Genomic DNA, 20,847 nt, shown 5'->3' on the forward strand with positions numbered 1-20,847 from the left:
GTCGACATCAGTATCAGGTTTATCAGCTAATCACAGATTTTGTATTGTGAGGATATTGAATTCACTTCTGTACAAACACTCTAAAGAAATGGAGGATCCATAGGACTAGAAAATGAAATGAGAATTATTTTCATCATCTTCTAACTTCACTTGAAAATGGTGTCTGTATCTTGGCAAAGCTGACTAGCATACAGTTTTCTTTCCTTTGCAGTTAGCAAGTTTCATTTCTGGCCAGACAAACTAGCTGACTTCAGGGACTTGTCAACGCAGCTGGAAACAAGGAGTTTAGAATATGAAAGGAAACAAATTCTATGTTGGAAGTAAGGCTTAAATAACTACATTATCCAATAGTAACCAACTAGGATTTAATCAACTGGGTTAACCTTGCTAGTGCTTCTGTAATAAATGAACGAACTAATGCATATAAAAACAAAAGGCTGATCATCATCTTCTAATCAAAGAGTAAAAGGCAAAACTACCTGACCTGGCATGGCATAATATCCTCTTCTTATTTCCCAAGACCACTAAAGACTTTAAGATAAGCAATTGATAATAGATCCAACACATGGCAAAGCAGAATAGCAAAGGAGCAAGAATTCAACAAAGCCTCAAAAAAATTATGTTTTAAATCCTCTTTCATCCATCCCATGTCCTTCCCCCATCCTGCGACACCACAGTTGACACAGAAAACATGTGGCCCAAAGGCCAGTTCATTCAAACACCCATAGGACTCTTCCACATGGAAAAATGCAGTGCTGAGCAGAGAGGCTACATCAGAGCTACATCAGGTGCCTGAATCTGCCACCCTGTCATAGCCTAAAGACCTGCCAAGAGTAATTTACCCTGCTTTCCGGCCTTTACAAATAGCTTGGTTACATCAACCTAGCAAAATACTACAGAAACATATAAAATGTGTCTACAAAAGTAACAGAAACTGAATCACAGAGAATTAAGGCACCACTTTCACATGAAAAACCCACATATGCAAAAAGAAAAGACTAGGACTGGCAAATGAGAAAAAAACAAGCAAGATCCCCTTCCTTCCCTTATTTTGTTAGGAAACCCTTACCTGTCCAAGCCCTGACAGTAACCAGGGAACAAGCAACACAGACCTGCTTCGCTATCTGCTGTAATAAAATCAGGTACTCAAAAACTACAATGCCTGTGACCAGGCTGCATCTTGCACAACTACTCAATATGCAGAAGATCTCTGCACTGCAGAATAAAATTAATCAGTCCTACGCAATGAGATCGGTCACACTGAAAAGAAGGCATTTACAAAGACAATGACACACTGAAGAGAACTTAGGAATATCTGGCTGCTGAGTGAGGTCGAAGGCAAGTACATGGGGCCTCGCAGCCTCACACCAGGGCAAAATTGCCACTGCGGATGAACAGAAAACAGTGCTCAGCACCAGAATAACCTGGCCACTTTAACTGACAATCTGGCTGTTACGCTGCTCCAAGGAGAATCCCAGCACAGGAAACTGAATGCCGTGGCCACACCCAAATTTTTGGAAGCCTGCGGACCAGAAGGCATCTGAAGTGCACACCTCGTGAGAGATCCTTTTGCACCGTCCGAGTCTCACAAGCCCTCTGAGTGCTCCCAGAGGGACCTATCAAGAAGTGGGTAAGGACAGGAAGAACACTTTTGAATTCAAAGCATCTGCTGCTGGGCCTCACGCAGCCCCAGTTGAGCATCTAGAGCAGGCACAGTGCCTGGTTTGGCATGTAAAGATGGTTTCCACACCCCTCTCTGCAGCAGCCTGAAAGCTAGAGAAAACAATCCACCGGATTTAATCAGGGATACTGCTTCACTATTTCTGCAATTAAGGCTGCTGTCGGAAAGGCAGAATGACACTGAGGTAGCTCAAGTCAAGCACCTCAAAAGCTCTACAAGAGCTGCTCTAACAGAGCCATTGGGTTTTGATTAACCTTAAAGACCTCAGAGATAGGAAACAGAGCGCGGATAGTATTTCACCTGAATGTCGCTCCACAGCAAATGCAGGGTGGGGAAAAAAAGTCACAGAGAGAGCAGGCAGATTTCTTTCTGTCTGTATTCCAAAGGATTAGAAAAGCATTGAAGATATGTAAAAACATCTGCTTTTCTAGAAGTGACAGGCTCTTCCATCGACGTGCTCAATGACAAGAAACCATCCCGTTTTTTCTCCCAATAATTCCAAAGAACAGGAGTCTCAGAGTCCTGCTTTATAATAGCAATGCGGTTTTAAAACAAGCCCCCATACTGCCTTAAACCATTGCAATTATCATGTCAGTGTTGTTCACAGAGTGGCTTTGGGTCATAGAAACATTTCTGAGCAAACAGACCTAGAAGCTCCATTCCAGCTACACACCAAATACTCCCCAAATCCTAAAGAAGACAGTCCAAACCAACAACTGGTCCCTCAGACAGGGGGACCAGATTAAAACTAACCCAAAGGAAGATCCCCAAAACACATGCTGTTTATGGCGTAAAATCCCCAAGCCATATTTGCTGGAGATGCATAGGCCTGAGCAACTGCTTCCATCCACTGATCTGCTGGTAACGTACTGCTCACGAACGTAGACATAGCTTAAGCGTGTGAAACACAGAAAACCCAGCAAAGGCCGTTCGTGCTGTCTGGATAATTAAGTTGCTAATTAGGCACACAGATCTTATTTCCATTCGCTTTTTAACATATGTGATGAAAAGGCTTGTCTACACAGCAAAACACTTGCAGATACAACTAAACCAGCATCCTTCTCCGCTGGAGAGAAGGTGTACCTGCAAGAACTACTTTGCCAATGCAGCTTAGGCTTGGTTTCAAAATGCTTGACTGCAAAGTAGAAAAGCCCAATAGGTTAAAATTACGTTCAAATGGTACAATCATATACATTTATGTCACTAAAGATAATTTTACAGTAGTGATTAAGGTAATAAAATGAAGGCTTGGCACTAAAATGGTATTCTTCTGACATAGAAGCTGTATTCATGCAGAAGTTCCCTGTGCAGATGTGCCAAACTATCCCTGAAACAGTTTCTGAATTTGTTATAGGTAAGATTTTCATCCCTAATAGGGTAATTCTCTATTAGCTGTCTTTAAAATTATTTTTCTTATTATCTTTTTTCATACTATTTGATTTATTATCCCTATGCTACCCAACTACATACACACATTTCTTATTGCTGTACACCATGAATTTTGGGCATAATTTCCGTATTTCTTGATACTTATTGCATATTTTAGAGATAAATATGTATATAAGAATCTGTTACTGCAAAAGTTTACTCTCTGATGTGGTTCCTTGGACTCTCCATGACACCCAGCAGCCTTCTTCAAGGAATGAAAATTTTCTGATCCTCAAGGTAAACTTAGTCCTGTTTACTCCTTCATCCACGGAAGGGACAGATAAGGCAGAGATAATCAAGCCCAACAGAAGTGGTGAGCAACTCCTGTAGTCAGGCCAAAAGGGTTGCTCAGGCTGGTATTGATAAGTAGCAGAGGACTTCACCTACAGCAGACAGTGGGTAAACACATGGTGGGATCTCAAGTAAAAGAGAGGTCCAAGGTTATAATCTCTAGTGGCCACTGGTTCTACAACAAGGTGTGCTTGCCTGAATGCCACCGCATGGTGAGGATTTGGAAAGAAAGACTTGTTTTCAAATGGTGACCCTCATGGAAGAGGCCTGGCATCATGGAAGATCCCATATGCTCATGCTGCAACGATGACAGGGGTAAAATCCGGCACTGTGGAGGGTGAAGGCCTCCTTGAGCAGCAAGGACAGTAATACACATTGTGATGCTGCGGTCAACATTCCTAACGGTACGAAAAAGAGAATGCAATTTCTCTGTTCCCCAAGAAAACTTACCAACACACAACGAGTAAATGGCCAAGGCCCTGTCAGAATAGAGGAGCAACAGGACAATGTAAGCCAAACAGTGCTTGACAAAGACGAAAAAGAAATGTTACCTTGTGGTACTCTGATTAGTATTGGCCAGATAAAGTATCACCAAACAGAATGTCCTGAGCCCTACAGCCTGAACAGGGAAATACTCTACAGCAACTCTGTGGGACCAAGAGGTTTTGATTTTCACTAAAATAGCCCATGGAAGGCAAGAAAAAACCCAGAAATTTTGCTGGAAACTTTTTGGGTAAATGTGCAACAACAGGACAACTGAGAGCTTCAGCTCCTCACCTGCTTGAGCAAGAAACTCTGTAAGCTGACTTCTCAATCATGTTTCACCCAAAGCCTAAAAGGACACCATTGCTGGTGCTTCCCAGCCCCAAGATAGTATAAAGATTTGGAAGGTTGGTCAGAAGATGATCTACAATCCTTGCAAGCAAGAATACAAGTCAGAAATAACTTTGCCTTTGGCAAAGACATTAATATCTAAACAGGTAACGAAAAAGCACTACACATCTAGAAAAATCAAATCAAGGAAGAACAGAACAGAATGAATCTACAGGGCAGTTGAGAGATACTGAAGTGGCAGTGATCTCACATAGCCAAGCACAAGTTTTACAGAATCATTTTTGTCGGACGGGACCTTTTGAGGTCATCTGGTCCCCTACCACTTTTCAAGCAGAGACAGCTACAGCAGGTTGTCCATGGAGACATCCAGTTGGGTTTTGCGCATCTCCAAGGATGGAGACTCCACAACCGCTCTGGGCAACCTGTGACAGTGTTTGACCACGCTCGTGGCAAAAAAAAAGCTACCAGCCTCACAGTAGAAAAATACACACAGTGTTTTCTTAGAAGGTATAGAGACTCTCCAGAAGAGTCATTAACTCATTAGTTCTGCAGCTGTTCTGTGTGGACTGACAGTGCAGAAAGGACATTGTGAGGGACCTGCAGCTGTGTTACTTATGTGGCTATTGCAGAAAGTGTCCCAGAAAGTCTGACTGTTGGCAACAGCCTGCAGTCCAAACCAATCAGGAGCTACTGCACTGAGAGGTCGGGCTGCACCTAAACCAGGTCCTGAAGTAGGTCTGCAATACGGGGTAATGGCCAGCCTTCTCTATGCCAAACTCCGTGACGCTCTAGCAACTTGCAAGACACTGATCACAAGCTCTGAAAAGAGTGGCAGCTCATTAGTCCTTTAATGTTGGTATGATACCTAAACAGAAAACAATAAAGTTGTACTATTTAAAAAGAACTGCAATGTTAAATTCTACCAGAAAAGTGCAAAGGAATTTTAGACAACAGTGTTCCCTTGCTTTTCACCTGGAAAACCATGAACCGACCATATCACCTATGGTAATACCACCAATTTCCTCCATCCGTGAACTGTTTGGATAAAGTCAGCATCTCCCTTTCTGAAATGTTTCACACCTTTTCGCAACAGCTCACAGTGAAAACATACACAATACATGATTCCCAACTCTCTCAACCTTATTTCTTATTTTAACTTTATCATTTATTTCAGTAAGACATTTGGGGATTAACCTTGAACCCAAAAAGCTAAATTCTTCACAGAACAGCTTGATTTATAAAAATATGGCTGAAGTAGTTTGTCATTCTTAAACGTGGGATAGCTGATGCATAATCAATTCTGCTTCTTCTGCCTTTTCTGTCCCTTAATATTTGCTAACTGCTTTGCCAAGGGACTGTCCTAATTTCACACACCACCACGCCCTCTCCCCAATTACCAGGATCATGCTGTGTACTACTGTGGGTGTTTTTTCAAGCATTTGGTATTCTCAACTATTTTCCATAAATAAACATTGATGTCAAAGCACGTGTATTAGTCAACTCCTTGCACATTTTCTGATGCTAGTTCTGATTTGGCAACTTCAGGTCATGCTTTTCAAGCATTCCCTGCCCTGGATGTACCACGTATTGACACTAGCCAGCATGATGGCATCGTCTCTTGGTATTTTAATAGTCTGTTGCTCTACACAGTCACACTCTCACTCAATTCAGAGCAGTTCCAAGTGTACAACCAAATGTAAAAATCTAAATCTCTGCCTGTCTTGCCCTCACTACGTTGCTTTCAGACCTCAGCTACCTGCTCTGCTGTTCTCTGGGAGTTCTGTGTATCCGGGCCTTTCACAGATCAACAGAAACCTTCCTCCTAAGGACCTGGGTTGATTTCTCCTTCGTTGCGATTCTCTTTGCACAGCTCAGCTGCATCTATTATAATACGGTGTATTCAAAAAAGGCCTTATCAGTCCTCCCCTTAAGAGCTGGACTGTGGAAAACTATTTGACCTTCCAAAATAATTCACTGACTTTTACCCAGAGGTTACCTGTCGCAAACACTGAGTAAACTCTGTTTCACAAGATCTGCAACAGTCGCCCCCTCTAATTCAATCATATCTCTGGAGATTTTGTGTAAGGGCAGAGGTATAGACACGGACATAGGGCCACCATACTCTCTCTGAAGCATAAGCCCTGGTGATAAAGATGCTACTCACTGCTTCATGGGAAGGTGTTTCCTCAGCCCAAGTGGGAATAATGCAAAAAGGAACATCCCTTCAAAGGCATACAATACTACAACATGTAAACTGTACCTGTCAATAGCTGGCCTTCACAAGGAAATCATGCGCAATGCACTTGAGCAAACAGCAGTTCTCTGATCCTCAAAGGCAGATTTGGAAATCTCTTGTTTACATCCTCCTCTAGCAATCAGTTTTTAGAAGAAGCCCCCTCACTGTTCCTTCAGCCAGGAACAACTGCAGCAGGATTGCTCCCTTGCACCCCGTGGTGTTAAACTGTATCCCATCAGCATAGCAAACGCCTTGGGGATACTGGCTGACTTCCTTCACCCTGCGCTACCAGTCCACTCCTGAAAATGACTGTGACTTTAAAGATCAGCACAGGAAGTTTTAACTTTTAGCCTTGTTTATAGTTTCACCTGAGCAAACAGAAAACAGCATCCTAGCATAAGGCAAGTCCCCTTTCAGTGTAATTTCTTAAGTAGAAGCAGGGTTGGATATGAGTCAAGGAAGGCTTCCATTTTGCTGCTTCCCAGTCAGTTTGAAACCTGCTTATAAGCTTTGCCAAGGTCAACTTAGAAATCAATGGTCCCAGGGTTGACTTCAACATCCAAACCAATACAAAACTGTGTTAGGGAAAATTAAGAATAGGCATATAATTCAAATTAACATAATTCAAAACCACCACTCCCCAGACTAAAAGGCCTAAAATCATTTCATACTTTGCCTTCAGGACAGTCAGGTACAGGAAAAATTAACTAATTGCCAGTTTCCCTATACTTCATGTAAACCCCTTTTTGCACTCATCTACTAGTCAACCATTTTACTTGGAGAGTCCGTCATGCTCACAGTCATAAACATTGTCCTGGTCCTCTGGGAGGCAATCAGCTAACCTCATTTCTTAGGCCGGCACTGCTTGCTCTATTCCTTATTATCTCATCAGTATCACTAGATTGCACAGACCAGTGTACCAACAGTTCAGTTCAAGATTCCTCATTGTTCTTACAGCCTATCAGACAAAAATAGTCCCTGTGGTTGGAACTCCCTTGAGCAGGACGCTTTGCAGAATGTAATAACTTTCTGAGCTGAATGGCTTAATGTAACTTCACATATAGATGGAATCTGAAAATTATAAAAAACATTTGCAACTTTGGATTCTAATTGTTAACATGCACAGTGACCTTTAGCACTTCCAAAGAGCTTTCTGCCTTACCTTGCAGCTTTTTCAGGACAGCCACTTCCATCTTGAGAACTTGCTTGGGCTGCTGGGCTGATTCCACTTTCAAGGCCACATTCTCACGGGTCAGCAGATCCATCGCCTCATAGATCTCCCCAAAGCCACCACCACCAATCTTCTTCAACTAGAAAAGTACGAAGAGATTTGGTACAATGGATGAGAGACCACATCAAATTGGCTCTCACAGAGCCAGGGACTAGCTTCTTTACTGCATAAGGAGAACAAGCCCAGCTCCCAATCTGTGCTGTGCCTGAATCCCTTCACTGCACAGCTAGGCAAAAGTCCAGCTACCCACTTGACTGTGCTATGTATAAATTCATTTTTGTAACAACAAAGAACAAGCCTAGCAAGCGATGACATGTGATACATTTAAAAGCAAATGATAACGCCTATTACTTCAGCATTGCTCTTGCAAAAATTCAAGGAAAGACCCTTCAAGGAGATAGTAGAACCACTATCCAGACCATGGTAGATAAAAACTGTCATTCCCTCTCAACAAACACATCTCGGCAGCAAAACACAACCATGGTAGTTGGAACTAATGCTTTCAAGAAATAAGTTAAATGAAGTTTACATCTCTTTCACAGGATTTTAAATACAGAAAAAAACATCCACTGGAATATTTTACAGGTTGCTTGACCTGCTCTGCTAGTGAGGTTACTTCAGTGACACATTTCAGAGAACTGCCAACTGCATCACCACAAAACAGTTACGTACAAGCCACAAGTATAACTCCATTGTTTCTCATTCTCTCTTTCTCTCTCTTTTTTTTTCTTTTTAATTTTAAACCACACCGAGCAAAATTAAAGTTTCTGAGCAAAATTAAAGACTGTTTCACAATAGAAGGATATCACTGCTTGGAAATCAAAACAATTTCAATTGACATAAACTCAAAGCTAAAGATGTCTAAGTTGCAGCATATTTGATGTGCCCCTGCTAGAGATAGATCGTCTGCCTGTTCTAGAGTAGCCACCCACTCAGAGAGCAAGCTGGGATCCTCTGCCTTTCCTGGAAGGTGATTCCTTGATTCTCCTTCTGCTGGGACTTGACAGCATATGCACATATGCATGTATAAGACAGACTCCTAACGTGTTGCAAGCGTCAATGTCTACGCCAGGAAAATTATTTTATATTTGTTTTTCTTTAAATATATTTAAAGAATACTATGCTGCCCATGAACAAACTCATGTTTACAGCAGAGCTACATCAGGGCTCCTTTGATCTGCTCAGCGCTTGTTCACTGAACCTAGCTGCAGCCCTTCCCTTCAGCATTTTGTGTTCCCTCTGCTCGCGACTGCTGAGGAAGCCCTGAGCATTGCTTCTTCCCAACGGCAGCAATGACACTTGAAGAGAAAAAGGAGTTTAAATCAGGCAGATAGTTAAACGTGGATCTTACGCAATCTTTAATGAGGTTTAGATGATATTTTAGTGTCTTCTGCGCTCCAGAAGGCCTGTCCAGTTTGTGCATCTGTCCAGTTTGCTGAACAAAGGGCCCTGCCTCTCAAGGGCAGGTTTGTTTGCGTTTTTTTTTTTTTTAAGGTAACCTGAATCATTTGCTTTTCTGGCTCCCAGGTCAAGAAAAATCAGCTCTGCATGAAGAAGGTAGTGGGTTTCGTATTAACAGCCTGACTATTGTCTCTGAAGCTACTTCTTGATAACCCTTTGAGAGTTGCTGCCAGGAGTCCTTCTTCTTCTCCTTTTACTTGTTATTTTTCCTCACAACCTTCCACTGGGCTAAAGAGGCATATTCATACAGTAAACAGCCCAATAAGCAGGTCACCACACATTATTCATACATTATTACAGTACAGCCCTATTTCTACTTGGAAATTCACACTAAGTGAGCTGGCTATTAAAAATCTTTCTATCAAAACAGTGCTACGTTCAGCATAGCAACAACATGCCAGCTAATACCTCAGGATTCAGTCCACAAGATCTTCTGTTGCCTGACGTATTGACAACACAGAAGGAAAAGGGAGAGGGACAGTAAAAGCTGCAGAAGGCAAAAAGTTTAGTTGGGATCTGGAAGGACTCTGAGGAAGATTAAAAAAGTCTCAGTGAGAAAATAGGTAACATAGTAAGCAAAAGTCAGTGGTAATAAATATAACACAACATAGCTGGGATGGACAAGAAACATAGGCGACCCAAACAGCTCATTGGATTCCAAATTCAAGAAATGGATCTGGGAAGAAATATTGCTGAGCCAGCACAGATGCACACAATGATCCTTTTCCATTCGCTAGCCTTAACAGGGAGAGCTCCCATGTCCAACACAGCTGTCAAAATGCAAAGCTACTAGAATATAAATGGAACAACACAGTAATATGATTAGGATAGCGGCACTATAAGGATCTGTAGGAAGGTCTAGTCATGTACAATACTGACCACCTAGGCTCTCACTGAGTTAGAAGTGGTTCATTTCAGGATTAAAAGAATGACCAGGAGCCTAAAAAGACTAAGAACAGACTAGGACTGCTACCTCAGAAAAAGCAAAAGAACATGTGCATCACAGGAACAGGTTCAGGAAGAAAGGTGCAGGCGTTCTAACTTCTGCTCACCTGGGAAAACAGCCAAATGGGAGGACCCATATAAGTCTACAGAGCAACAAATGCAAAATGAAATGAGATCAAGACCAAAGCTTTGCTGAATCAGGAAACCGGCTGCACTCACAGTTGCAGTCAAGGGCTCAGTGACCAAGTGGCAAGTGGCATTCCTCAGGGGCTGGTACTGGGGCCAGTGCTGTGTAACATCTTTGCTGGGGACATGGACAGTGGGATTGAGTGCACCCTCAGGAATTTGGCCAACCACACCAAGCTGTGTGGTGTGTTCGACATGCTGGAGGGAAGGGATGCCATCCAGAGGGACTTGGACAGGCTTGAGAGGTGGGCCTGTGGGAACCTTATGAAGTTCAACCAGGCCAAGTGCAAGGTCCTGCACCTGGGTCACGGCAATCCCAGGCACAAATACAGGTTGGGTGGAAAATGGCTTGAGAGCAGCTCTGAGGAGAAGCACTTGGGGGCGTTGGTTGATGAGAAGCTCAATATGATCTGTAAATGTGTGCACACAGCCCAGAAAGCCAACTGTATCCTGGGCTGCATCAAAAGAAGCATGGCCAGCAGGTCAAGGGAGGTGATTCTGCCCCTCTGCTCTGCTTTGGTGAGACCCCACTTGGAGTACTGTGTCCAGCTCTGGAGCCCTCAATATAAGAAGGACATGGACCTGTTGGAGTGAATCCAGAGGAGGGCCACAAAGATGATCAGAGGGCTGGAGCACCTCTGCTATGAGGACAGGCTGAGAGAGTTGGGGTTGTTCAGCCCGGAGAAGAGAAGGCTCCAGGGAGACCTTATAGCGGCCTTCCAGTACCTAAAGGGGACCTACAGGAAAGATGGGGAGGGACTCTTTGTAAGGGAGTGTAGTGATATGATGAAGGGTAGCGGTTTTAAACTGAAAGAGGGGAGATTTAGATTAGATATGAGGAAGAAACTCTTTACTGTGAGGGTGGTGAGGCACTGGAACAGGTTGCCCAGGGAAGTTGTGAATGCCCCATCCCTGGAAGTGTTCAAGGCCAGGCTGGATGGGGCTTTGGGCAGCCTGGTCTAGTGGGAGGTGTCCCTGCCCATGGCAGGGGGGTTGGAACTACATGATCTTTGAGGTCCCTTCCAACTCTAACCATTCTATGATTATAAAACTGATTTTATACACACATTCCAGCCAATGGATGCACCTCACTGTCCAAGAGCCCTCAAGCTGCCTCTACATCCTCACATCCTTTCTCACCCTCTTATGGAAATTATTCTCTGGCATACTTTTCCCAGCACACCAGATGGTCCTATTCATCATTCCCAGCACTGCCATCCTCCTTGATTTTTCAGCAACATCCAGAGGCCATCAGCAGCCATTTCCTTTTCATTGTTGCAGAGCAAGTTGTTATCTTGCAACTCAAGGTCTTGGCTGAGGTCAAGGGCTCACCACACATGCATTTCCTCATTGCTTGGGTACTCTGTGGAAGTTCACTGTTTAAGGTGAACTCAGCACAGCCTTCCGCTGGACACAAAGGAGTGATGGGCATATACCACTCAAGAAAATAAAACCATTAAACGCAAAGTCAAGAAAGAGAAGGGAACATCTCACAAGAATCACCTAAGTGGTAATCATGAGTCACCGGCCCATGCTAAGCCTCACTGCTCTTTGAATATTCTCTTCTCATCATGTTTCCTACCTTCCACCAGACCATTTACTTTTAAGACCGGGATACAGGCTGACAACACCAGCAGGATTCGTTCTACTTAAATGCATGAGCCTGAATGTGAGCTGGGTGTCCAGGTTCCCATTACAGCCTGTAGAGTCACGTGAACGATTCCTCTGATCAAACACAGGTATCTATTTGGACTTGCACACAGACAACTAAAATGAAGCAAGCTACATCTCAGACATGATTTCAGTCCTTTCAGCATCTTAATGGCCACACGACCATACAGCTCATTGCAGTGCTTCTTCCATATTCTAAGAGGTTTCATGCCACATTAGGCCCTTGGAGTACACTGTCACCAAAAAGCCACTCTACTTGACCCCCTCAGTGTGGCAGCCTACAACTATGAGATTCCAGTAATTCCCCAAACTGAACTCAGGACTACTGACAGAAACCAGCCATATCCTGATGGGAGAAGCCACTCTGAAAAGGCCTCCTGGATGTATCAGTAGTTACACAGCACACAGATGGCTCCCTTTGAAGTCTCCTTTAAATATTCTGAAATATTTTGGATTTATCCTGAAAAGACTCTTGCAGCACAATTCTCCAGAGCCTATTAAAATAAAAAAACCCCAAAACAACACCACACAGCCTTGCCATTAAACAGGAATCAGTACTCACAGCGGGACAGTTCAAAAAACCAAGGCAAGACCCCCCCACCCTCAATCAAAACTAGCCTTCAATTACAAATTTAGCCTTTTATTCAGCAATTGTATAAGACACCACTGCTCTAATCAAAGTCTGCCTTCCAAGGATATGATATAAAGACTAGACCTTCCCAGGAAAACGCTCTAGGACCAAGGCATGAGTGTTTCAGTCTCAGGACTGGTGGCAAGGTCAGGAACAGGAACATGGGCTCTGAATCCAGAGCAAAGGACCAAACCAATGCTTCAGCTATGGTGAACTCAGCCAGGGTCAAAGCTGTCACCCACAGGCTTCAAATGCTGACAAGGTCAAACAGTGACTACTGTGACTGCCTTTTAGGAGCACTTCTATAGTGAAGCCTACAACTCCTGCAGCCCAACTCAGTGGGCTACTTGGTCCACAAATGGCTACCAGGCCTCATCTGACTTAACAACAGGTGAGGAAGAGCAGACCTATATTCACCAAACTCTCAAGAGTCCACTCAACTTGCTTAGGAGGACTGGAGTTATAATGATCTCAAGGGAAAACTAACTTATATAAAACAGACATGAACTGAGAAGCCAATCAAGGAGAAGTCAACAAACCCCATTCTAGATCATCTGAAGACCTTCCAAAGTCCACTTAAAGCAATTCTGCACAGTGAGACCAAAACGGGCCCCAAGACTGACAAAGCACCTTCCTTGTCCTAAGTTCCCTCTTGGAACCATAAATGGCCTTTGTGACCAAGAGAAGGTGAAGAGTCCACAAAAGTTTGTGCAGCTTCCAGCAAGGTTTCCCAAATAAAAAGAGTAAGGACCAGTGTAGCCAAAACTGCAGTTCAAGAATTGCACCTGACAAAAGAGCTTACACATGTACAAGAGTCACCACTTGTACTCAAAGTTCAGTGCAGGAGCTGCCAACTCTGTCTTGCTAATAAGTCTCAGTAGTTAATCCCCAGTACAAAGCGCTTAGGTGAAATAGATACATCCATTCTGCCTTAAGATCAATACCTAGTTCAAAGCAAGTACAAGTTATGTTTGACTTTGTTGCTTCGCCCGAACAAGGCAGTTCACATCATTCAGAGCATGTGTGGATCAAGTCACCCTCTGGGGTCTCAACAAAAGTCACGTGGTTCCAGTAATGTCCAAATTTCATCCAGTCAAAGCATCAAAAATATCTGAAAGTAAAGAATGATGACTCAAAAGAATACTTGTTCAAGTCCAAAAGTTTTGATAAAAAGCATAAGCACTCCCTGTCCATCCCTTTCCCCAAAAGTAAGAACAAAAATATAATAGCTGTCAGACAGCCAAAATTTACTGACTTGGAGCAACAGGAAAATGAACTACAACAGGCTAACTGCAGAGAACTAACATCTTCATTTGTCAAAGCTTTGTCAGCCAGCATATAGGAGGAGACGAGGAAAGGAATTCAAGGAATACATTACACTGATCTAAAATTAGAAATTGGCTCAATGCTGGAAGTATGCCAGCACTAAGAACTGCAAGGTTCAAGCAGATGCCCAGCCAGAGACAGTCACAATGGGAGGACAAATTACACAAAAAAACCTTCTGGCAGCTGAACCCCAGCACCACATAAATATGCCACACACCTGCCTGAGCAGGATCCATCACTCACAGCAAAGCTTGGACTGTCCAGCTTGCATGCTATGGGTCAGATTCAGAAAGGTCTGCAATAAAGAAAAAGATGCTACAACTGACGTTACAGCTGTATGTTCACTTTAAGGTACACTGCCTTTTTCATCTGTCACTTGATCCTGTGCTACCCATTTCCTTTGTCCAACAGAGGTATTTTAATATTTTTTCCAAATTACTTCGAGCCCCATACAGCTCGCAGTTCTGACTGGTCCCACACCAACATCAAGCACATGAAGGGGACAGAAGCACAGAAGGCCTGCCTAAAGGGTGTGCACTTTTGTAGCGGGGCAGAAATGACTGTTCAATGAAGGCTCACAACGCACAACCCAGCTAGCACAAGGCCAAATTCCCAGCTCCACTCAGAGCTGGGAATTAGAATTTCTCATTGCTATCGACGCCCTTAAGCAAGTCATGTAATTTCTCAGGGCTTTCAAGTGGGGCAATGACCTCACTGCAGTATTGAAGACTACTGTGAGACAACATTATAAAACATAAAGGGCTATTTCTCTGGTTAGAGGTAGTTGTTGTTGACAATATAGCTGCACATTTCTATATTTTCTAAGGCAGAGTTAGTGGGTAGAGCTTCTAGCAGTCCCCAGTCACAGATTCATGCAACAATGAAGTCACTGAATCCCACATTTAGTGCCCCTACCAAATTTAAAATTAGTTTGAAATGTTCCCCTATGAGCATAACTGAGCATATTTTAGGCTTTATTTGGACTTTTTGGTGCTTTTAAGAGTTCTGCTGTTTCCAAGAACAAAGCTACTTTGTTTAGACTGTGTTAAAAAAATACTCCCATAATTTACAGAAGTTTTAGCACTCCTGCCTATGAAGGAGAAACTCAAAGTTTGATGAACAGTAGGAATGGCACAAGCTGAAGTTAGCTAGGGTAAAGGACAACGGAGAAGAATGAGCAACATGGACCTGAAGCAATGGCTTAGCATCAGGAGAGCATCTAAATTCAGCTTCGCAATGAACATACACCAGTCTGACCAAATTGTAGCCTCTGAGGAAATTTCCACTTGTGCAGGGAGGGTCAGATAAAAGCTGCAAGCAGTATTTTCTGAGAAGTCCGTAAGCACAGAGCATGTTTCAAGTCCTGTACGTCAGTTAGCCTGACATGTATCATCCTGCCAAACCAAGTATGCGTGCTCCAGCCCAGAGAACTGCAAGAGCACAGCAAGACTTTCCTTCAGCTGTGCCAGAAAGCTTGGGGAGGGGGATAGGGGTTGTCTCCATTTTGGTGTCTAATCACAGAGAAAATTGAGATTCTCCATCTGCTCTCAGCAAGCACGGAGAATGAAGAGCAGGTTGCATGGCTTAAATATAAATAGGCTGTTCGGGGATAGGCCAGACAGAAAAGTGAAGGCTGCGGAGAAAGCAGGAGCAAAGAGCTAGGATGGAGAGGCAGGCAATGGGGGAGTAACAAGAACAGGGCAAGGTGAAACTGTCCAGGGCAACAAAAAGATACAGGCACGAGGCAAGTCTAATGAAGGGATAATATGTTGTCCTAAGCGGGATGTTGAAAATAACCTGTCCTCAGCCTGGAACTGAAACGAGTTCAGAGTCCTGAGTCTCTTTAGTCCTCTGCTCTTCACAGCCCCACTGCAAAACTCACAGGGCAGCTGTACCACAGCTAGCGAGCACAGAGACATGACTTAGTGCTACTACTACAAATCACTTGCAGTTCATCTAGCGAGGCTTCTGCTGTGAGTTTAGCGATTCAGACACGGCTGGTAATCCCAGTTAAAAATGGAAACAATGGCACACATGGGATTTAATTTTTTTTCCAGCTTTTGAAAAGCAAAGCTTTTAAAGCCGGAAAACAAAAACCCTCAGAAAACACATACAGAATTTCAAGAGGTATAAAGGTGCATGATCTTATCAAGTATTATATTCTAATTTCTTCAACTGAGGTGATAATATAATGCTTCTTCCCCCACTATCCTGGAGACCTCACTTTATGACTAAAGAGAAAGTCTGATATGTAAGAGGAACTGCACTCTCTGAACAAATCTGGTGGCAATGAAACACATGTCTAGAGGATGAGATTGTCCCCACGTCTCTATCACAGTATTCTTGCATGATTCTGGTCAAGCTGATGAAGTCTCTGCTCACAAGCCATCACTAATCACATGCTCATTTGGTGGGTGCCTAAGGCAAGACAGACAGGACCAACCTATAGAAGTGCTGCGTGTGCCTAGATGCCCACGATGTCTACTGGAGTTGTGTTTTGGTCATAAATATTTAGCACTCAGTAAAAAATAATAAAAATCAAGATCAAGAAACTCTGTAAAAGCAAGCTAATAGTTCTGTCTTGTATCACCTGGTAAAAGCATGAATTAAAAAAAAAACACAACCCTATATCTGACACAGACACAACAGCAATGAGAAACATAAAGAGCTGAATTTAAATGGCAAACTCATGCCATGAATTTAAATGGATAATGAGATCTGCAGCCATACAATGAATGCATAGAAGACGAAATGGCTACTAATTCAGTGTACTCCATCCAGCTTGCACAATAGATGAGACAGCTGTCCCATAAGGACTAAAACTCTTTAACATGTGAGGATATAGTTTTAAAAAGTATCCTAATAAATTTCCACAGAAGTTGTACCAACAGGCTAATTATGGAATTTTTTACTTTTGAAGTAGCTGACATTCCAACCTGTAACATTTGCTTTTAAATTATTTTATTGTAATGCAATTTATTCATAGGCACATCTGTAGTATTCTTTGCCACAGTAACTCAATATCTAAGTTTCTTAGTAAAAGATGACTCAGCCTGCTGCAACGGTTCAACCCTACCTAAAAATCCTTGGCAGGTTTAGCCTTCTAAAAATACCAGACATTCTAAAAAATGTTAGAGCAATAGTAACCATCTTCTTGCAGTATCTTACCAACTTGTCAAACCATACCACTCCACTGTTGCTTGCCAGAGCCCGCGATTAACTAGACAAGTTTCTGTACTACTACAGGAGGAGGAGATCTGTTTGGACCACCAAAGGAAGCGCAAAGCCAGAGCTACTCACCACTTTCCAGCGATCTTTGACCACATAATTGGCCGGAAGAATGTCGACCTGCTCCCCTCCTCCACTCATGTTTGGTTCGTCCTTGATGACTGCTGCTAGGCACTGCATTTGCCAGCCAGAGAGTATTTTAGTAGCTCCCAATTTAAATGAGCCATTTATCTGGGGAAAAAAGGGGCGGGGGGAAGGAATGACAAAATTAGTACAGGTCACAGCAGAAGTACATGCTACATTTCCACAGGTTTTGCTTATGACTAAATCAGGACCGATGTCTTAGGAAAGAAGGCAAACTCACCTTGCAAACACCTGAGCTCACTCCATGCATAAACTTGGCAGACGCAACCATGCTTCAAGTCAGCAGCACAAACTAAAAGGGTGACAATTACCAGCTTTACCATGCAAGAGTCCAGTGCTCTCGGGCCTGACAGCCAGCAAGTCAAAGAGAATCTAATGCCAAATGCTGCAAGAGCTGTTATTGTTACCAGGCAAAAAGGTCTTGCTTTAACAGAGCAGCTGCTACATAGGCAGTTTTTATGGTTTTCATTGGACAACATCCAACACAAATCAGAAAGGTTTGCCAGGTATTGCATTCAATAAGCCTCAAAGCATCTGAATAGGGTAGAAGGGCCTTTACAGAGCCAGGATTACAGACACTATCACTGTGATGAACAGCCAAGCAAAGAAGATGGGGATGGTTAGAAAGGGCTTCAGCCATGGATAAATTAGTCCTTCTCATAGCATACACACAGTGCTAAAAATGATCAAATTAAAATACAGAGAGATATCTTGCTCCTATGGTGTTTGCATTCTACCTCATGCCCCTTTTTCCTGCTTTTAGAGGGAGCTCCAGATAGCCTATGCTGAAATTAATTTTGTTTTGACGTTTTTGGTTATAATTCTTCTACAAATATGACTTTCAGATACACATTAACTCCACTTTCCTGGAAGAAAATTAATTGGAACAGGACTAATATAAGATTTTTCTATTGCATTTCATCTCTTCCTGTTAGATATTTTGCTGGTTTTAGAAGCAGGCCGGATCTTTTATTAAGCATGGATCTTTTATTAAGCTTTCTCGGCAGTTCTATCATCCTTCTCCCAAAATATGTAATATTTTCCTTCCTAAAAATGAGTGTTACTGTAGCACTCTGACTGCAAACTTAAATAAGATTACAACATAAATACCAAATTAGGAAAAAAGACTAGAGCTGGTCATTCAACCATCACACTTCTTCAGGCCCAAAAAAAGGAAAAAAAGTCACCAGTGAATTATGAGCTCAAGTACAGAAAAGAGCTCATTCCCTAGCAATGAAAGGACTGAGAAGGAAAGATAGGAAGCGACCAGCATGTAGTGTGCACAAGGAAGCAGCAGACAGAAGTATGTCAAAAGTGCAAGACATAGAGGATGATCAAACGAAACATGAACAAAAGATTTCAAAGAGATCTTCTCAAAAGATCTTCACAAAAGAAGACTTCATTCCAGATATAGAAGGGAACTACATGAAAAAAAGGAGCAGCAGACTAATACAGAAAGAGGGCTGCTGAGGAACGTTCATACAATCCGACCTCTGCTACAGTACAATCAAAATGGTAGAAGAGAAATAAGAAGAAACTGAATATTAAAGAAATTCAGAAGAAAGATGCTGCAAAATGCTCTGAATTCTCATAGAAAGAGTCCTGCATCTGTATGGGGTAGCAGCCCTTTCAGCCATCAGGTACTAAAATAAGAAACTGGAAAGCTCTCCAATGAGAGAGTACACGCTGTGTTTGGCAGCACCACGTTTGTGCTGCTTCTTCCTAATGAGCAAGCGTGATGCCATTTCCAGGCTTCTTTATGTTCACCAGATCACCTGAACTGAACACCCCTAAACTACCAGCGAGCTCTGCAGAAGCTGTGCACACGCTGTGCACCCAGCCTCCCCGCACATCACCACAGGCTGCACAGGAGAGAGAATCCCCACAAAAATATCTTCTTAGGCTGGCTTTTCTTCTGTTATTTAAAGAAAAGTAATTTAATTATAGAGATCCGAAACTCCCAACATTACAAAAACTATAAAAACCCCAACATTAACACCCAGGTACAGAGGCAGGCATCCCCTCCCTACTCTTGAAGGTCTGTCTCTTGGCATCACTTCATGAAGACAGGTACAGCACAGTGCAGGCTCTGGGTTGCAGGGGATACAAAAGCAGCCAGAGATCCAGGACATGGGGTGGTAGTAGCAACAAACACAGGTAGAAAGAAGTTCAGGAGTTTTCCAGAAAAAGTCAGCCATGCGCTATTTTTCACTTTGAAACAAAACACCTGAAAACTATAGTACATGATGTACGCATTAGCGATGCATGTGCATAATAAGATTTCGGTCTAGTGACTAGCAGTGGAAAGTAATTCCAAGGAATAATTTTAGAGGAGAGACACAGCACGGAAGTCTACGAGCACTCAAAGCTAAGCAAGGTAGAACTGCTTTCCCTGGTGCACAATTCCATTTTCCTTTATCAATGTTATAATACATGTGTGCAAAGATAACACAATTATTATTTAAAGGAGTCACATAAATCTTCACTGGCTTTGAAACAGAACAAAATCCTCCTGGGCACTACCATAAATAGCAGCCATTTGGCAATGCAGAATTACAGAACTAAGTTTATAGATATACTCTGGTGTAGCCAGGGTGATGCAGCCAAACCAAAAGCCAATTTAATTACAGCCTAAGACAAATTTCAAGCTGTTTTAGATCACAGTAGCAGCACAAAGCAGTGTTAACATATCAAAAATTTCTTCCTGAGGCAGTACTAACACTGCAGAAACATGCTCAGGCCTATGGACCATGGGTTTACCAGAGTAAGACTGAAGCATTGCCTACACCCATGGCAAGACATAACACATTAACCTAGATCTCCACAAGCGTCACAAAGAGAGGGCAAAAGAAGGGATGAAGTTACCTTAGTGCAGAAAACATAAGCACATTTAAATGATGATTCTAACCTAGGCATTATTGCAATTCTTTCTAAATGAATAAAATATAGTGTAAATATTGTTTGAATAGCATCAAGCCTGCAGCCAGACATCTGCTAGCGCTGAATTTGCTAATGTAGCTACAAAAAGGAGGTGGTGAAGGATGGTTAGTGAGGGAGAGGTAAGGCACTACCACCTCTTCCCAGCACACAGCAGAGAGCATCATTTCGGCATGTTAAATGTTAAGTGGTGTTAAGGGGAACTGGAGGAGAGATGGAAGGATTGTCTCTCTCTTGAACTCCTGTAAAGCTGTTCCCGATTCAAAGGGTGACCAAGCTTATGAACTTTGACATATCTGCATTACCTTTAGCTTTAAAACGTACACACTGTAGAATGTAGAGATATGTAATTCTGAAGATAGTGATTGAGAAGACAAGAACTTTTAGATTGTCTTTTCCTGTAGAAAGTGTACAGGATGTCAAGAAATGATTGTACCCCCCTTCCATGAGGACAGGCAAGAGAGTTGAGCGATCCTAAGATACTGTAAAACTGGCTTCCTAGAAATAGCAAGTGAAGCAGAAATGAAAGCAGCTGTGAGAAAGAAACAGTGACAACAACAGGACCAAATCTCATCTCTTGGCCAATCTCAGCATGAAGAAGTGTGAAATCAGCTCTG

The 20,847-nt window shown here is 42.7% G+C and overlaps 1 protein-coding gene across 9 annotated transcripts in view; it reads right to left on the reverse strand.

The window, feature by feature from the left end:
* The window catches only part of TTBK1 (tau tubulin kinase 1), a 119,088-nt gene that overhangs the window by 84,380 nt on the left and 13,861 nt on the right, over positions 1-20,847 (reverse strand). For 8 of the 9 annotated variants that reach the window (XM_074578777.1, XM_074578776.1, XM_074578781.1 and 5 more), the window contains 2 exons: positions 17,222-17,380; positions 7,633-7,780 (listed from right to left, as the gene is read on the reverse strand). In XM_074578777.1, coding sequence (XP_074434878.1) covers positions 7,633-7,780; positions 17,222-17,380 — 307 coding nt within the window. Of the gene's footprint in view, positions 1-7,632; positions 7,781-17,221; positions 17,381-17,513; positions 17,578-20,847 lie in introns of those variants that run through there. The other variant, XM_074578779.1, reaches the window with a different exon arrangement.

This window comes from Larus michahellis, chromosome 3, assembly GCF_964199755.1.
Source record: "Larus michahellis chromosome 3, bLarMic1.1, whole genome shotgun sequence".
Taxonomy (NCBI): Eukaryota; Metazoa; Chordata; class Aves; order Charadriiformes; family Laridae; genus Larus; species Larus michahellis.